The following is a 16,341-nucleotide window of genomic DNA, read 5'->3' as shown; positions in this document are numbered from 1 at the left end:
GATGTGGGCTGAATGCATGACATTTATGCTCTTCAGGACTTGTTTTAAGTTTACATTTAATTGCTTTTACTTTTTTTTTGTTGTTGTGATTTTTTTTTTTTGTAAAAAGATTTCCTGCATATTTTTTTACTTTGTTAAAAAAAAAATAAAAAAAAAAAAAAGCAAGAAAAAAAAAAGGTAGCCCAATCAACAAGATTTTTTTTTGCTTGTATTATTTTTAATAAGATCTCACTTCATGCTGAGATACATTACTAATCATTATAATATAAAGTCATGAGAACTTTGTGCTGACCCTGTAAGTCTTTACTTAGATACTGACACATGACCCCTAATTCTATAATCTGTATCAATAGTCTACTATAGATCTTATAGACTTTAGTAGACTAGGGTAGGATTTATACACTAGATCTAGGATTTTGAAGATCTAATTAGTAATTTTATATAATATTAATTAATAAATTAATAATTAATAATAATTAATTGTTACATTAGTAGATTTGGCAACCCATCAGCATCTCTAATTATTTTCCAAATAAAAGAAAAAAAAAAACTTTTCGGGTGAAGTCTATTAAAAATTTATTGCCAACAAATAAAAGTATTTCAAGAAAGAATGCAGTAATTTTTTAAAGTCAAATACTATTTATTTTAAACTGAATTATTGCTTTAACAAATGGAATTTCGCTAGCTATTTTTTATGAAAAATCATTGATGATTTCACTGAAATCACTTTCAATGCTGAGTAGGGCTAGCAGCTAGCTTTGATAGATAGCTGGTTTTGTTCCATCATTGTTCAGAACATCAGAGCCTATTCTTTATCATTTTCATTTCTGAAAATGAGTGCTCTCAGTGCAATTTGAGACCTTCAAAACCAAGTGTAACTAAGTGTAATTTCAATGTTCGGGAATGTAACAAGCAGTCTACAAGTGGACACTTCTTAATTATGACATTGTTATCAATCATAAGATTAAAAGTATTGTTGATAAAAAAGTTTTAAAAAAAAAAAATGTTTAAAAAAACAACAACATAAGTTGCTGACCATCTGAAATTTTGATATTTTATCTCTATAATCTAGTATTGTATTGTGGGGACCCCTCTCTTATGAAGTCCCTACTAACCCCAGAAACAGGGTAGATCTATTGAATCTATTCTAGATCTATTATCTGGTTAACTATTATACCAATTATTATAGTAAAAAGTACCCTCACATCAAAATTTGATTTTGAGTGGGAGTAGGATAATAAAATAATTACTTAATTATAAGTTAATTACAAGAATGTTACAAGATATAATGATAATAATCTAGATCTAATGAGACTAATGATACGTACTTTTTCTTGCAACCTTGCCGGCTTCTGAGTTGTACAGTTACAGTAGCCTGAGACTCTGAGTAGGTCTATATTTTTTTCTACTTCAGATCAGTAGATCTATTTGTAATGTAGTCCTTGTTACAAGTTGTTGTACCACAGTACTGTAGTAGGTCGTAGGGACGAAGTGTGTAGGCTTGTTTTGTAGCTTGTTTACTCGTTTGTTGGGTAATTTACTAATTAAAATACTTAAACTTAAATAGGATACAAAATAAAATTAATACTAAATACTTTTTAAATAGTAGATATCTAGAATCTAGATGTAGACTTCTATATCTAGATCTACTAAAATCTAATAAGACTAAAAGTTAAGTTACTGGTAGTAATACTAATACTATAGCAGGTAATTAAATTACCGGTAAATATGACTGAAGTTGTATTTCAGTTTAGATCTAGATTGTAATTGGCTAAGATTCTAGAAGATCTAAGATCTAGAAAAGATTATCTAATCAATCTGAACCGGCTAACACTCAACAGTCACTTCTACCTCTAGACTCTAGGCCTCTACGTTAGATTGTGTTTTAGCGTTGAATGAATTTCCCCTGAAACGAAAATCTAGATCTAGGTCGTCGCGTGGCAGTATGGATTGAGAGAATAGCGGAAACACACCCAATGGAGGAGGGATATATCGGCGCCTTTGCGGAGGTCACTGATATATTCTTATGGCCAATCTAACCAACAAAACGAGTATAAACCAGAGATTTCTAAAACTAGATCTATATCTTATCTTAAATAATACAGACGTTACTTCAAAATAGAAGATGATTACGTCCTACGCGTCATGTGTTAGTTTTACATGTTGCAGATTTTCTTTCAGAGTAGAAGTAGAAGATTATCTACTTCTTAGTCAAATCTCCCGCTGGACGACGGGGGATGGCAGAGGGCAGGGTATGAACTTAGGACCATATATATTTAGAGTTTAGAGTAATATAAACCATATACTAGGACTAGGACAAATTTGTACAAATGCCCCTTCTTCCCTAGTGCTATTAGTATTAAAGCATGGAATGGGATGCCTGAACTAGCCAGGAAAACCAGTGACAGCAGCAGAATTTAAGTCATTGGTTAACATGCATGGCTAGATGCATGACGCGTAAGACATAATCATTTTTTTCTTATGTAAGATAAGAACGACAGTCAGCGCGAACACCGTACGACCAGGCAGCCAATATCTAGTAATATACATGTATACGGATTGGATTATGCTGGTGTGTGAACAAAGAATCAAAGAAAGATGAAAAACAAAAAAATAAGGTCAAACTAACCAAAGTTACTATATTTAGAATTCAAGAAATGAAAACTGTGTGTTAATTTAGGCGTCGATACACTGGAGAGTGATAAAAAAAAAGTTACGAGGTTGTCATCGTAAAAATAATAAAGGGCCGAAAAGTGTGAAAGTGGTGGTGGGTACGGGGTTCCTGTCGAAATATAGCAGTGATGCCCAAAATATGGCCGCGGGCCAGACGTGGTTCTATCCGTCCCGCCGAAACATCGGCACAAAGTGTAGAAAATCCACTGTCAAAGAAAAAGTTTTAAAAATATATTTCCCTAGGTAGAATAAATGGATTGGTACCGACAGTAAGCCATCGTATTTATTTATAAAGAAAGAGTGGCTCTTTTCAAAGAACAAAACATTAAACAGCTTTATGAAACCAAACACATAGGGCCTAAATAAATAAAATGGCAATCTTGGTTTGAGAGGTGATTGTTATATTATACCTAGAGTGGAGGCCTGATGAGAATATTTACCAAAATGAGAACAAAATGAGTCGGCTGTAAGGCTATTTTCTGTTGCCTCTAACGAGTGAACTGACAGATCTGATACCTCTCAAAATCTTGATATTTATTCGCGATAAAAACAACAGTTTTGAAATCAGAGAATTCGTAGCTATTAAGAGCATTCATGGGATTACCAGTGGGGAAGCAATGTCAAAGAAATTTCAACTATCACAGAGAATCTTTTTCCCTTGGAAAAATTAGTGAGAGTGACTTCTGATGGTGCCACAAGTGTGGTTGACAGCAACAGCTATTAGAAGTCAAATGGAACCGAGCCTCTGTGGTTTCGTTGAATTATTCGCCAACAAAATCTATGTGGCAAGATGTTCAGTCTGGACCAACTGATGATGATCGTGTTCAGATTAAACAATATTCGTCGTTTCTAAAAATCCATCAGCGGCCAATGTGCTAAGTATGCAGACAGAGCTGCAACTGAAACTGATTGACTAACAAAAATAAGAATCCTTCCTTGACAAATTTCAAGTGATTCATGTAACTGATGTCTACTCATAAACTTGTCTAAATCTCCGAAAACAAACGCTAACGATGATCACAATAAATACAAGCAATTAATTTGTGAGAAAAAAAACTTTTCAGTGATGAATCGTGCGAAACCCTGTTACGTAATCGTCTCACGGACGAACCTCTAGAATTCTAGATTTAGGGCTCCGACTTGGCGTCTCATCTATGCAGTCGGATAATTAAAAGTTGGTTTGCGATAAACTTCTCATGAATTAATGTAATATATATATATATATATATATATATATATATATAGTTCATCCATCGTAGTTCGATTATGACCACTTTGTCATCCAGGGGGCTAAGGGCTTTGCACTGTGGTTTTATGTCTCCTCGTGTGGCTGGTGAGACCTATGTGAGCCCGGAATGTTCGGCCGCACACTAGGCAGGTTATTCCAGCTGGAGCTAGTGTCATTGGCCTTGCTTTTCTTCTCTGGCGTTTTTCTTCTGCCAGCTTTGTTCTCTTTTCCTCAGCAACCTGTGCGTCGGTTTTCACAGCGCGACGTCATGATGCTCTGTCATGTGCCTCTGTCTCCCAGGTGGCTGGGTCTATGCTGAACGCCTTCAGAGAAGCTTTGAGGGTGTCCCTGAAGCGCTTTCTTTGACAACCTTGCGAGCGCTTTCCTTCGCTTAGTTGGCCATACAAGAGTCATTTAGGGATGCGGTGGTGTTCCATTCTACATACGTGTCCTGCACATCGCAGCTGGGACTGCATCAGGACTGCGTGGATGCTTTGCAGACCCGCTCTTTGAAGGACTCAGTATCTGGTATTTTGTCTTGCCATTTGACTTTCAGTATTTTTCACAGACATGTCGTGGTAGTGATTCAGTTTCTTTGCATGTTAACTGTACACTATCCATGTTTCTGAGCCATAGAGCAATGTAGGGAGGACGGCGGCTCGATAGACCCCTAGTTTTGTATTTGTGGTGATACCACTTTAAAGGAATGGGTTGCCTGAGTCAGCCAGGAAAACCAATGACTTAGCATATTTTAAGTCACAGATCAACATGCATGACTAGATTGACACGTGAAATGCCTAGGACCTAATTATTTTTATTTTTTAAAGAAACGTCTGTAATCTATAAGTAATACCAAAAAGTTTGAGACTCATTAAGGCTGCTATTGTAGTGTTTATTATAGTTTTCAGACTACATACACGTATAAATAGAATACATTATGTTAGCCTACGAAAGCACACATCCAATTTTCGATGCGTTATCAAACTTTATATATTTTGAATAGAATTAGGCTTACACCTATGATAAAACACATGGACGTAGCCGAGAGGGGAGGAATTCAAACCATCACCGGCCTCAGATCTCATTGTCTGAAAGGGAAACTTTACTTACTTCCCCAGTGCAGCCAACTTAAGCAAACTACAGTCACCAAATTTCATGAGCGTAGCCAAAAGGGGTTTTGTGAGTTCCCTCCCTCCCCCCACACCTCCAATACAAAAACTAAAGCATTTTACCTTTTTCTACCAGTCGCTGGACTCCACTGAATAGAAGATTTAGTTTTTGATTTTTTTTAGCGGAAGATTAGCAGGCTAATTGCACTGTAGATACCTCAAAATATGCATTTTTTTAAAGCTTAAAAAAACGGAAATAATTATTGGATCCCGGACCCCACTGGGGGAGCTTGCAGCGCTCCCCCAGACTCCCTAGCTGTCCCTTGGTGGTGTATACTGTCTTTCACCAATTATAGGAAGAGAGTATTCTAGGGTAGAAAAAAACGTTTGAAAGAATGAAAGATAAGAATGTAATGAAGATTAATTACATATAGACACACACTATATAAATTGCGGAGAGGTTTAAAATCACACACACACACACCGAAAATATATGACATGACATTTGTGGGCCGGTGTATATGGTAATGCCCTGGCTGATTTTGATACCCAGTCCACCCCTGAAGTAGAGGGATCCACAAAAGCTAGGGCAACTTAACTGAAAATAAATGCAGCTATCTAGGCAGCCGCCTAGATAGTTATGCGCAGGGTTAACAGTTTTATTAAAAATAAAACTGTTACGAAAGCTAAAACAAATATGGACTGATCACAGCGGAAAAAAGACCTATGCCTGGAAATAGACATTGATTTTGTTTTGCGACGGTGGCTTGATGATGTAGAGGCAGATCTAGAACAGCTAAAAGTCCATGAGTGTCTACCCTTGTAGGCCTACTCATATAACCAGCCCGCCCATGTAGCTGCATCAGTGTGTTCAAAGGGTCTGAATATGTTCCACGAAGTATTAATTAATTCCTAAGTAAATACAAAAAAGAAAGGTTGATTCTAGTAGCTTCTAGATAAAAACATCACTTTAAATTTTGAACTGATCTAGATCTATCCATCCATCCATCCCAGTGGCGCTACAGCCCTTGGAGGGCACTGGCCTGATTCAAGACATCCTTCCACTCAGATCTCTCCTGGGTCTTTCGTCTCCACATCCTAACCCCAAGCTGTTGCAGATCTGCTTTTACATCATCAATTTATCGCATTCGGGGTCTGCCTTTGGGTCGCCTGCCTTTTGGTTTTTGCCTGTATACGATTTTTGCTCCCCTGTTATCTGACATTCTTTCAAGGTGACCTGCCCAACGTAGTCTGTTCTTTTTATCTAGATCTAGATTCTGAATTTGATTTCTGATCGAGTATGTCTGAAAAGTCCCACAATACTTCAAAACAAGCTGTTCGTCACATGACTTCCGTTTTCTGCAACCTATTTGTTATGTCTCAACAAAGTGAAAGTCTAGAAACAGGTTTAAAAGACGTCACGTTAAATATTAGAATTCATTTTACCTCGCCTGAATGACGTCATAGACCTACTTTCAAAGTCACTGAGCCTTACCGTTTCTGAAGTTTATGTCTGCATTTTTATGATTTTATTATAGGTTTATATTATATATCAAAATAAATAATAGGCCTTAAGATGATTCTAGAATATTTTTGTAACTAAAATTACTAAATAAAAGGAAATAATCCAACCTAAAATATAAGTATAGTGCTCCGCAAAATTCTCCGAATATCTGAAGCGTTATGCTAAATTCTCCGAATATATGAAGTGTTCCGCTAAATTCTCCGAATGTGTGAAGTGTTCCGATAAATTCTAAGAATGTGTGAAGTGTTCCGCTAAATGCTCTGAATGTTGGAAGTGTTTCGTTGCAGTAAAGGCCTGAGAAACAAAATTTTATGGCCCACAAGCAAATGGGGAACCTTAAATTATTAGCAATACTTTATGTTGCCTATAGGTACATCCAGAATTGATTGTAAGACAACTTTTCTATGAATAGTAAAGATTTATTATTGTTATTTGTTATTATTACTTAGACTATATAGATCAAGACGTATGAAACTGTATTTCACATTTAGGATCTAGGCCTACATATCAACCAACGAATCTAGGAAATTTAGGAACCAGATATTTAGGCATCCGAAATTTAGGCACGGAGTAATTAGTCACTTTATGACAAGGCAGAACATTAGGCACTCTTTTATTGCGACCTTAACTTTTGATTGTAATTTTTTTCCGTTTTGTAAGCTTTTCTTTTGTATCATGAAAATGCAGTAATCCTAAGGATAAAATATACATTAAAACGTTTTAATTATTTTCAAAATTAAGCTTACAATTAAAGATTGACTAATTTTCCGGTGTCTAATTTTCCACCTTGTCGAAAAGATTCTAATTATACGGTGCCTTAAATTTCCGGGGGCCTAAATTTCCGTGTGCCTAAATATCCGGTGCGTAAATATCCGGTGCCTAAAAGTCCGGTGTCTAAATTTCCAGACACCCAATCAACACAGGCCAGCACACGTAGGCTACAAACATTGGCATCTCAAAAAAAAAAAAGCTAAAAATACTTCATTTAAATGACGAAATGAAGAATGAACATCAGTCTGTCAAGCACATCAGACAACACACGGGCAGACTGGGTTTCAAAATCGACCCGGGTATTACTATACGATTCGGCCCATAACTTGATTGTATATGATATTGTAACGATTCTCTATAAACCCTTGACAGAACAATATGGCTTAAGTCAAGAACCTGATAACTTGGGCTCCGATATAACGAGAGACTTTAATGAGTGTAATAAATAATGAAAAAGTAAACAATCAAATACTTTACTCATAATATAACAGCTATACACAACTTGTACTTGAATCTCGTGTCGGGCTGCCTTGACCCATGGGCATCACAGTTCAGTTCAACAGTATGCATAAAACTGAACGCATGTATTATAATTCTACATTTAAATAAAGTCTCGCTATTCCATAGCGCCACTTTCCTAATTATAACATGCTCAGAGCTCAGTCCAATCTCATTTGTGGACAGTGGGGGGGGTATGTGGGATAAGGTTTTCCGTACAGCCTTTAGGCGCTCAGTAGGCCTACTCTGCCCCGAGTCGCGTGTCTAACCCCCTTCACAGGTAGCCCAAGTTCAAGCGTATTAAGCCTCTCGACCACGCTTCCCACTTAGAAATAGACTAAAAAAAAAATCTCAATTTGTTAAAAAAAAAAAATTAGTCTAAAAGCGTCAAACAAAACACTTGATGGCTGCGCGTGTCATGCGTTCTGGGCTCGATGATCCAAGGTTCGAATTCTGCCCACCATCCACTCCCGCCCCCTCGGCAGCCCTGTGGGGGTGTTTTGGGGCTATTTTCAAGTAACAACCAAAACATGTCAAACAAAACAATATAGAGGTCTAGGTCTTACGTTGTTTGTTCATCTCTTAATGTTAATAGAGGATTAAAAAAAGCACAGAAGCGCGGCGCAGAGGTGTACGCGAATCCATTATTTCAGAATATGTGTTTAGTATTACACAACAAAGTCTGTAAAGATCTTTTATAAAAAGTAAAGCGAGGCCAATCGCGTTGATGGACGTACTGACATTTACAATGGTCTAATCGGCAACCCCACAGATCCATTTAGGCCCACCGGGCATTTGCCCAGTTGCCCATGTAGCCAGTCCGCCCCTGCAGCAATGTCCCAATCTGCAATTATTTTCAGATCCATATGAGATTTAAGATTTCTTTTTTTTTTTTTACACACACACACATAAGTACCTTGCTGCTCGTGAATCTTTCACATGATTCCAATAGCGCTGTTCCTGATATGAGGTCTTAGAGCAGGGGTTCTCAACCTGTGGATCGCGACCCTCATGGGGGTCGAATGACGATTTGCCAGGGGTCACCAAAGGTCATCGAAAATATCGATTGTTATTGTCTATTCTTCTATTGCTGTATATGTGGGTGGGAAGGGGGGTCGCGGCAGAGTAGGGGTTTGTAAAAAGCGGTCGCCGAACTTCAAAGGTTGAGAACCGCTGTCTTAGAGCAATCGACGCCCCCTTCCCTCACCCTTTTATTAAGCACGCTTGATTTATCTTGGACATCTCCAAGGGACATAATGCATGTCTGTACTTTCATTCAAGCAAGTATTATTATAGTTGTTTCCCTTTGAAAAATTAAATCGTTTATCAAAGAAATCCGTCCTGGGATTGTATGGAAAATATGTTTTCAACTAGAATTGGAGAAACGGTAATCTTTCTAGGTAAACGCTAGTTCATTTTACCCCAGACTTGACCCATAAACAAAGAAGAATTGGGATATCTTGTTTGTCAGCGTTAATGACTTTTCTAAGCATTCATAATATTACAAAAGTTATCGCGTGTCCATACTCGCTTTTTATCAGTTTTTATCTTATATAATACAGACGTTACTTCAAAAAAGAAGATGATTACGTCCTACGCGTCATGCATTTAGTCATGCATATTAACCAATGACTTAAATTCTGCCAAGTCACTGGTTTTCCTGGCTAGCTCAGGCAACCCATTCCATGCTCTAATAGCACTAGGGAAGAAGGAGTATTTGTACAAATTTGTCCTAGCATATGGGACGAGGAATGTGCCTTTATCTTTGTGTCTTTCAGAGTATTTTATTAATTATTAGTTGACCATCTCCTCCCCTCGGGAAACTAAAAAAAAGGAAGCTAAGATAACTCAGTTTTCCCTTTGATTGAGGTGTCATCCATTTGATGTTCCCCCCCCCCCCCAAACCTCCATCAACCCACGACTTGCATCTTGGGGAGTGATGTGACAGCAACCAAAGTTGTCCACTACACTTGGTCACAAACCGTCCATATTAGTGTAGTGTTGATAATCGCACTCCGTAAGGCTACGCGACTTCGTGTTGTCCACCCCGTTTTTTTTCTTAAGACTATATCCCATCTAATCACGTGATATTTAAAGAGCTTTTCGTGTTGCTTTGTCCGATTAAGGATTTGTAGCTAGATTTTGTTTCGCTTTCCTAGCAACTTATAGGCCTATCCAGCAATGGAAGGCTGCTGCCTTGTTGTGTTGTATGCGTTTAGGGTTGTCGTGTCGTCACGATGGCCTATAGTTCCAAAACCTGCCTTCCTCTACCATCCTGAAGGAGGTTAGGGCTAGGATCTAGAGGCTAATAATTTTTTATTTTTTTTTTTTAAACATTTCTGACACCCCACATAAATCACATGGGGAGGGCGCGGGGCTTGGTTGGCGAGTGGTAAAGCGCTTGACATCCGAACCGAGAGATCTCGAGTTCGACCCCCCGGTGAAGATCGGGATTTTGCTATAGATCCAAGGGATATCTTTAGCTTTGCCCCCCCCCCAACTGGTTGATCGTTGTGTTGGCTACATGATACCCTTCATTGTTTACCACAGAAACTATTAACTACATTATCTTCCCCCAAAGAATGCAAGGTCTGAAGGGGACACCTTTAGCTCTATCTAAACAAATCAAAGCCATTCTGGGTTGTATCTAATAATTTAGATGGAAACTTAGCCGAACCCATATCCCATGTAGAATTGTCTCCCTTGTCTGAACAGATTCCCCCATCTAATAGTCTTGGTATTGGTCAGAATTATTTGAATACATTGTTCGGGTTTGGCGCCATCGCCACAACGAGGGAATTTAATATAGATAAAAACACTTGGCCTATTGATGATATCAAATCCCTATATAAAAATGCAAATATAGGGGAACCTCTGACCAATCAAATAGGAGAAAGTTTTAGGCTTAGGACATCCAAGGATGCATTTTCTCTACAGCTTGTAACTTATTTCTGGAGCATATTATGATAGAAACTCAATAACTCCTAGCTGACCATAAATAAGTGCAGTGGCGTCACTAGGGGGTAAGGTCCGCACCGGATGACACACACTCTAGTGACGCCACTGAATGGGTGGTCTTTTTCCAATCTCAGGTGTAATGATAGAGAGGAAATGACACGATTTCCGTTTAACATAGTGTCAGGGATATATAGGTACTGACCTCTTCCCCTCACACTCTTTCTCTCTCCTTCGTTTTTGTTTTTCGAGTGTGTGTGTGTCTCACCTCATACTACTTCTTTTCTGCTAACTCTCTCTCACACACACACACACACATGAATACACCTACCTTTAGACATTCTCACGTTCTCTAGCTCTAGAAAGTAAAACGAAACTTTATTATATTCCTACCATTGATGTGTAGAAAAATAAAAAAGGCAATGAATGGATACCTATTCACTGAGTTGTACAGAACGCTCTCCTGCTGACCCCCCACCCTCCCCTTCACTCTTTCCTCTTATCAATAAGCTGGTATTGATCAGTTGATCACTGTCATGCATTAAGATTACTGTAACTGTCTCTCGGCGTTACACCCACGAACCCTAAATAAACATTTATATGTGTAAGTTTTGCGACTATCTACTACAACCAGACAGAATAAATCATGGGTACGTAGCTAAGTTTTTTTGTTGTTTTTAAATAAAATACTTATTGTTGGTCTCCATCGTAGAACGACTATAGTTAATCTTGTAAAGCACTTTTTCATGTGACCACACTTGCAAAACTCAAACAATGTGGACAGACAAAGGCATAGCCATCGACACTAAAGTCAGACTGATGCGCTTCTTGGTCATGGCCACATTTTTTGTGAATCTTAACCGCTAACTGCGAACTATAGAGGACAGTCCTAGCAACGGAATAGAGATGCTATAGAAGGATCCTAGGTATCAACTAAAAAGACTGAATGCGATTCTCAATTGAGCTCCTCGATGACCTGCTGACCACTGTCCAAAAACGCAAACTAAAAATGTATGGCCATATCATAAGGTTCTCGGGGCTCGCAAAGACTTTCCTTCAGGGATCAGTTCCAGAAAAAAGAAGAAGAGACAGAAAAAGCGATGGAAAGAGAGCACAAAAGAATGGACGGGCCTGTCTTAGAAAGAGATTCTATTCAAGGCAAAAGATATTGACAAAAGACTCTTGACTAGTCTAGACTGATCATGTGTGGTGTCTAATTGGTTTAACAGACTAAGGGATAAGTGAAGGTAGAGTCTACCGTAGAGAGACATTCCTGTTCGCATAAAACGCAGGTAAAGGTTGTATTTCCTTTAGTGGTAGAATAAACCCACTGCTTTGAGGTCCCGCTTAATTACATCCACATACCAATCGGTGATGGAGAACGACCACAGTCCTCTAGTGCCCATCCATGAATGATTTTAAAGCAGTAGTAAAAAGATAAGCAGTTTATGTGCAACTTCGAAATCAATAAAGACAAAATAATAAAATAACATAATAATAAACAATTTCTCAGTTCGACTGCAATCCCTGAAACCATTACAACGACCTAGTTTATTTGTCCCAAAAGAAATGTTACTAGACAGAGCCAGTCATTGAAAGACTGACAGCTTAGATTTTATAGATAACTCTAGATAGATAGTCAGACGGACGGACGGACGGACGGACGGACTGATAGATAGATAGATAGATAGATAGATAGATAGATAGATAGATAGATAGATAGATAGATAGATAGATAGATAGATAGATAGATAGATAGATAGATAGATAGATAGATAGATAGATAGATAGATATGGATGAAGATAGAGAAAATAAGATTCGATAAAAACGTTAATAAAAGTTCTCTAACTCTTTGGTCTGTAGTGGTCCAAAAGCTGTCTTGCTGCAGTCGTTCAAGGCTCCCCTTAGCCTTGTGGCTACTGATGTTTCTCATCACATTTGGTTTGGTCATCATAGCGCTGGCCACGTCGGACTGGATGGTATGGACTAATAACCTTAATTACTCACGAACTGAGAGAGGTTTGTTTTACTCTCGAGACGACGTGCTCCAGTCCTGTTTTCTCAGTGACCTGATCAGAAGGACGCAGGACGATAGATATTCGCAATGTAAGTAGATGACATCATAGGGCAGGGGCTGGGGAGGGAGAATGAGAGGATATCCAGAAAGCTCCTGGTGACGCTAAAATAGAGTCGGACAACACTTATAATAAAATGAAAAAGGTCTAAGGATAGGGGAATATGGAGATCTATGGATGGCGGCCAGTAGGGGTGACGACGGGCTGTTATGTAAGTAATTAGTCTAGATTTAGCCGCCCTATTGCAAATCAACAGAAAAACTTAATATAACTGCATTAAATGTACTGGAATTTTTTTTAATGTCCCTTTTCTAATGGTTCCGATTGTTTAAATTTAGTCTATAGTTGGGAATTAATAAAGATAGGCTGCTGCCGTTGTTTACATTTAATAAATATAGGATAAAAATCTAACTTAAATTAAGATTCTTCTTCTAGACAGCTTTTTGTTGCTGAGCTGTTGGCTCTTATGCAGTCTGTGGCAAGGGAAAATAGTGTGCTTTATATAAGATATTATTACAGTTAATACATATTGTTTTTAATGACCTTTGTTTGAAAAAAAAAAAAAAAACATGAGGATTGGAAAAAAATACAGTTTGTCGGATTCACTAGCTGAACAATATGTAGAATCTAGAATTCTAAATGATACGCACCGCTAAGAAGATTACAGAGTAGACTATGGTAACCTAATGTTTCTGCCTGGTCGTGCGGTTTGCGCGCTGGACTGTTGTTTGGATTTATCGATGGTCCCGGGTTCAAACCCTGCCCGCTCCTATCCCCCGTAGTCCTGCGGGAGGTTTGGATTAGGAAGTAAACTATCTTCAACCCTGAAGAAACATCCGAAACATGTAAAATATTTTACAAAAACATTTTACAAACAACTAAAGTTAAGTAATAATCATTTGAGTAATCATTATGTCTAGGTTTGAATGTAGCGAAATGTGTAACCATGACTTACCTGAATGGGGTCGCCTATTAGTTTGTGATCTCTCTTTGACATTTATATTACCCGTATCCAAATAAATAGACTATGCATCAATAGTAAAACCACAGTTACATCAGATCTGGACGAAGCAGTCCGCTCCTCTCCATTAAGGCTAGAGCAGAAAATGAAAAAAAAAAAACTCCTTTATTCCAGTTTCAAGATCATTCCTCTTCACGGAGAACTAAATAGAAGCCTAATTCATACAGCGCTGGTGGTTTGTGTTTGCATCTTTATTGTTTTACTAGTAATGCTGAGGTGGGCAATTGTAGTCAAACTGACTGTCCATTTGTTTAGACCAATAAATGTATCTTATCTTATACCTGTATGTATTTCAGTCAGTGTTAATTCTGTGGCTGGTTTACTTATTGCTGCTGCTGTTGTTGACGTTATTGCCGTTGGTTTCGGACTATTTTATTTTTACATCAAGCAGAGAGATAAACAGAAGTTATGGAGATATTACATTCCTACCACTATAGCTGCACTCACTGCAGGTATTGTGCTGTGTAGGATTTACCTATAGGCAAATTATGCTATACTATAGCTTGAGGACCCATAGAAATATTTAGCACTGACATATGTAAACTGGGCTGATAAAATAACTTGGGGCCTTTTCAAATCTAAAAGCTGCACTGTACTGTTTAGACTGCTTTCATAAAATAACTTGGGGCCTTTTCAAATCTAAGTGCTGCACTGTACTGTTTAGACTGCTTTCATAAAATAACTTGGCGCCTTTTCAAATCTAAGTGCTGCACTGTACTGTTTAGACTGCTTTCATAAAATAACTTGGGGCCTTTTCAAATCTAAGTGCTGCACTGCACAGACTTCTTTTATAAAATAACTTGGGACCTTTTCAAATCTAAGTGCTGCACTGTACTGTATAGACTGCTTTTATAAAATAACTTGGGGCTTTTACAAATCTAAGTGCTGCACTGTACTGTATAGACGACTGTAAGGCACACGTGAAATGGCCCTATGTTGTTAGCCCAAGTTACCTTTACGGCCCAGGCTTTCCCCAAGCAGTGGAGAGGTCACTCCATCTCTGAAAAAAAGTTACCCGAAGTTAAAGTAGCAAAAATACATGATGTCCATATAAACATGCCCGTTATGGTCCCGTACCGTTTTGATTAGAATTATCCCCATAGCAGCCCTTAACAGCATTAATTGGGTCCTAGTGGTCGCGCTTATCTTTTGCATTCTGGGGATCCAAACTAACTGATACAATTACACTTAATATAAGCTTTGTTGTTGTTTTTTAAATGTATTTTTTAAAATGTTTTTCTTGTTTTTACTTTGACCTCATTCGGAACATTTCATTGATAAAAAGACGTAGGCCAAATTGAAATGAAGATGATCAAATCAAAGTGTTCACTGTATGACCAATTACCTAGTGATTTTTTCCAAAGATATTAATAAAATAAATACAAAACTATCTTTTTTTTTAAGGAAAATCGTACAGCCTTTTTCCTTCCACCTTTTTTCTTCCAGCCAACAATCCTAATAAGAAATTGCATGCTAATAGTAGAAATAGCGGAGAAAAACATGATTCCTTTTTGTATTTAAACCTAGTTTGGATTTTCTTTCCACAGCTGCCTTTGTTTTGATTGGTTGTCTTGTATTTGTTATGGACATGAGCGAGGTTATTGAGACCACAATACCAGTCACAAGATACTTAGCCTGCAGCACTGACGTCAAAGGTGCTCACGTTATGGTGGAATATTACTGGAGCTTTTACTTAGCTCTTATCTCAGGCGGTCTGTCGTGCATCAAAGGTCTTCTATTTACTTTATTGGCGTGGAGATGTTGAATATACAAAAGTTAGAACCATTGGATTTTCATATATAAATTCTGTGCATCCGTAGTACAGAACATTGAAGAATTGATGACAAATAATATATTTTTTATGCATCCAATTGAAATCTTTTTTAAGCAATAAATACGGGTGAGAAAGAGAACGAAGAAGAAAGTGAAATAGACAAAAGTCACAATGACAAAATGGAATCTAAAGAACGTAAAAAATGTATAGAGGAAGTTAAGGAGAATAAAACTATAAATAAAAATGATCAAGAAAGCGATATAAACTTTTCACATGTAAATTATGACAGTCTGGTATGGATGTAATTTTTTTGTATACAGCTATGATGTTTTGTTTGGTGTAATGCACTCCTTACGGACAATAAAGACTATTATTATTATTATTATTATTATATTGGAAGATAACTGTTCCCAATAAATAATAAAAATTATTTGTGTGCTTTAAGCTGAAGCGCTTATACATTTGTTGCTGCGGTCCTTAAAAGTACAAGAAATGGTTTACATTATAAGTCTCATATAATTTATTTAACGGCTTCGCAGAAAATAAAAACGGATTATTTCAAAACTTAAAAGGCTGGATTTTAGAATGGTCTAGAAAGATCTTTAAATAAATAACATGGAGGGTGAGTGAGTGAAGCTCAAACTATAATAAAAACTTTTAATTATATGTCATTTCATTTTTTCTTTTTCAATAAAGACATTCTTTTTTTTG

At 37.5% G+C, this 16,341-nt stretch overlaps 2 protein-coding genes across 5 annotated transcripts in view; one reads left to right on the top strand and one right to left on the bottom strand.

The window, feature by feature from the left end:
- The window catches only part of LOC106064334 (UDP-glucose 4-epimerase-like), a 19,055-nt gene extending 17,161 nt beyond the window's left edge, over positions 1-1,894 (bottom strand). The window contains exons 1-2 of one of the 3 annotated variants that reach the window (XM_056028916.1): positions 1,721-1,894; positions 1,329-1,558 (exon numbers count right to left, since the gene is read on the bottom strand). The gene's annotated coding sequence lies outside the window, so the exon portion shown is untranslated. The remainder of the gene's footprint in view (positions 1-1,328; positions 1,559-1,720) is intronic. The other 2 variants (XM_056028915.1, XM_056028917.1) reach the window with 2 other exon arrangements.
- Positions 1-16,341, top strand: part of LOC106064336 (uncharacterized) — a 17,310-nt gene extending 969 nt beyond the window's left edge. The window contains exons 1-4 of one of the 2 annotated variants that reach the window (XM_056028918.1): positions 11,254-11,409; positions 12,624-12,866; positions 14,153-14,308; positions 15,404-16,341. In XM_056028918.1, the coding sequence (XP_055884893.1) occupies positions 11,406-11,409; positions 12,624-12,866; positions 14,153-14,308; positions 15,404-15,621 (621 nt within the window). In that variant the 5' untranslated portion in view covers positions 11,254-11,405 and the 3' untranslated portion in view covers positions 15,622-16,341. Of the gene's footprint in view, positions 1-11,253; positions 11,410-12,623; positions 12,867-14,152; positions 14,309-15,403 lie in introns of those variants that run through there. The other variant, XM_056028919.1, reaches the window with a different exon arrangement.

Source organism: Biomphalaria glabrata, chromosome 5, assembly GCF_947242115.1.
Source record: "Biomphalaria glabrata chromosome 5, xgBioGlab47.1, whole genome shotgun sequence".
In the NCBI taxonomy this organism is placed as follows: Eukaryota; Metazoa; Mollusca; class Gastropoda; family Planorbidae; genus Biomphalaria; species Biomphalaria glabrata.
Note: the sequence above shows the minus strand (reverse complement) of the source record. Positions and strands in the feature narration are given on the sequence as shown.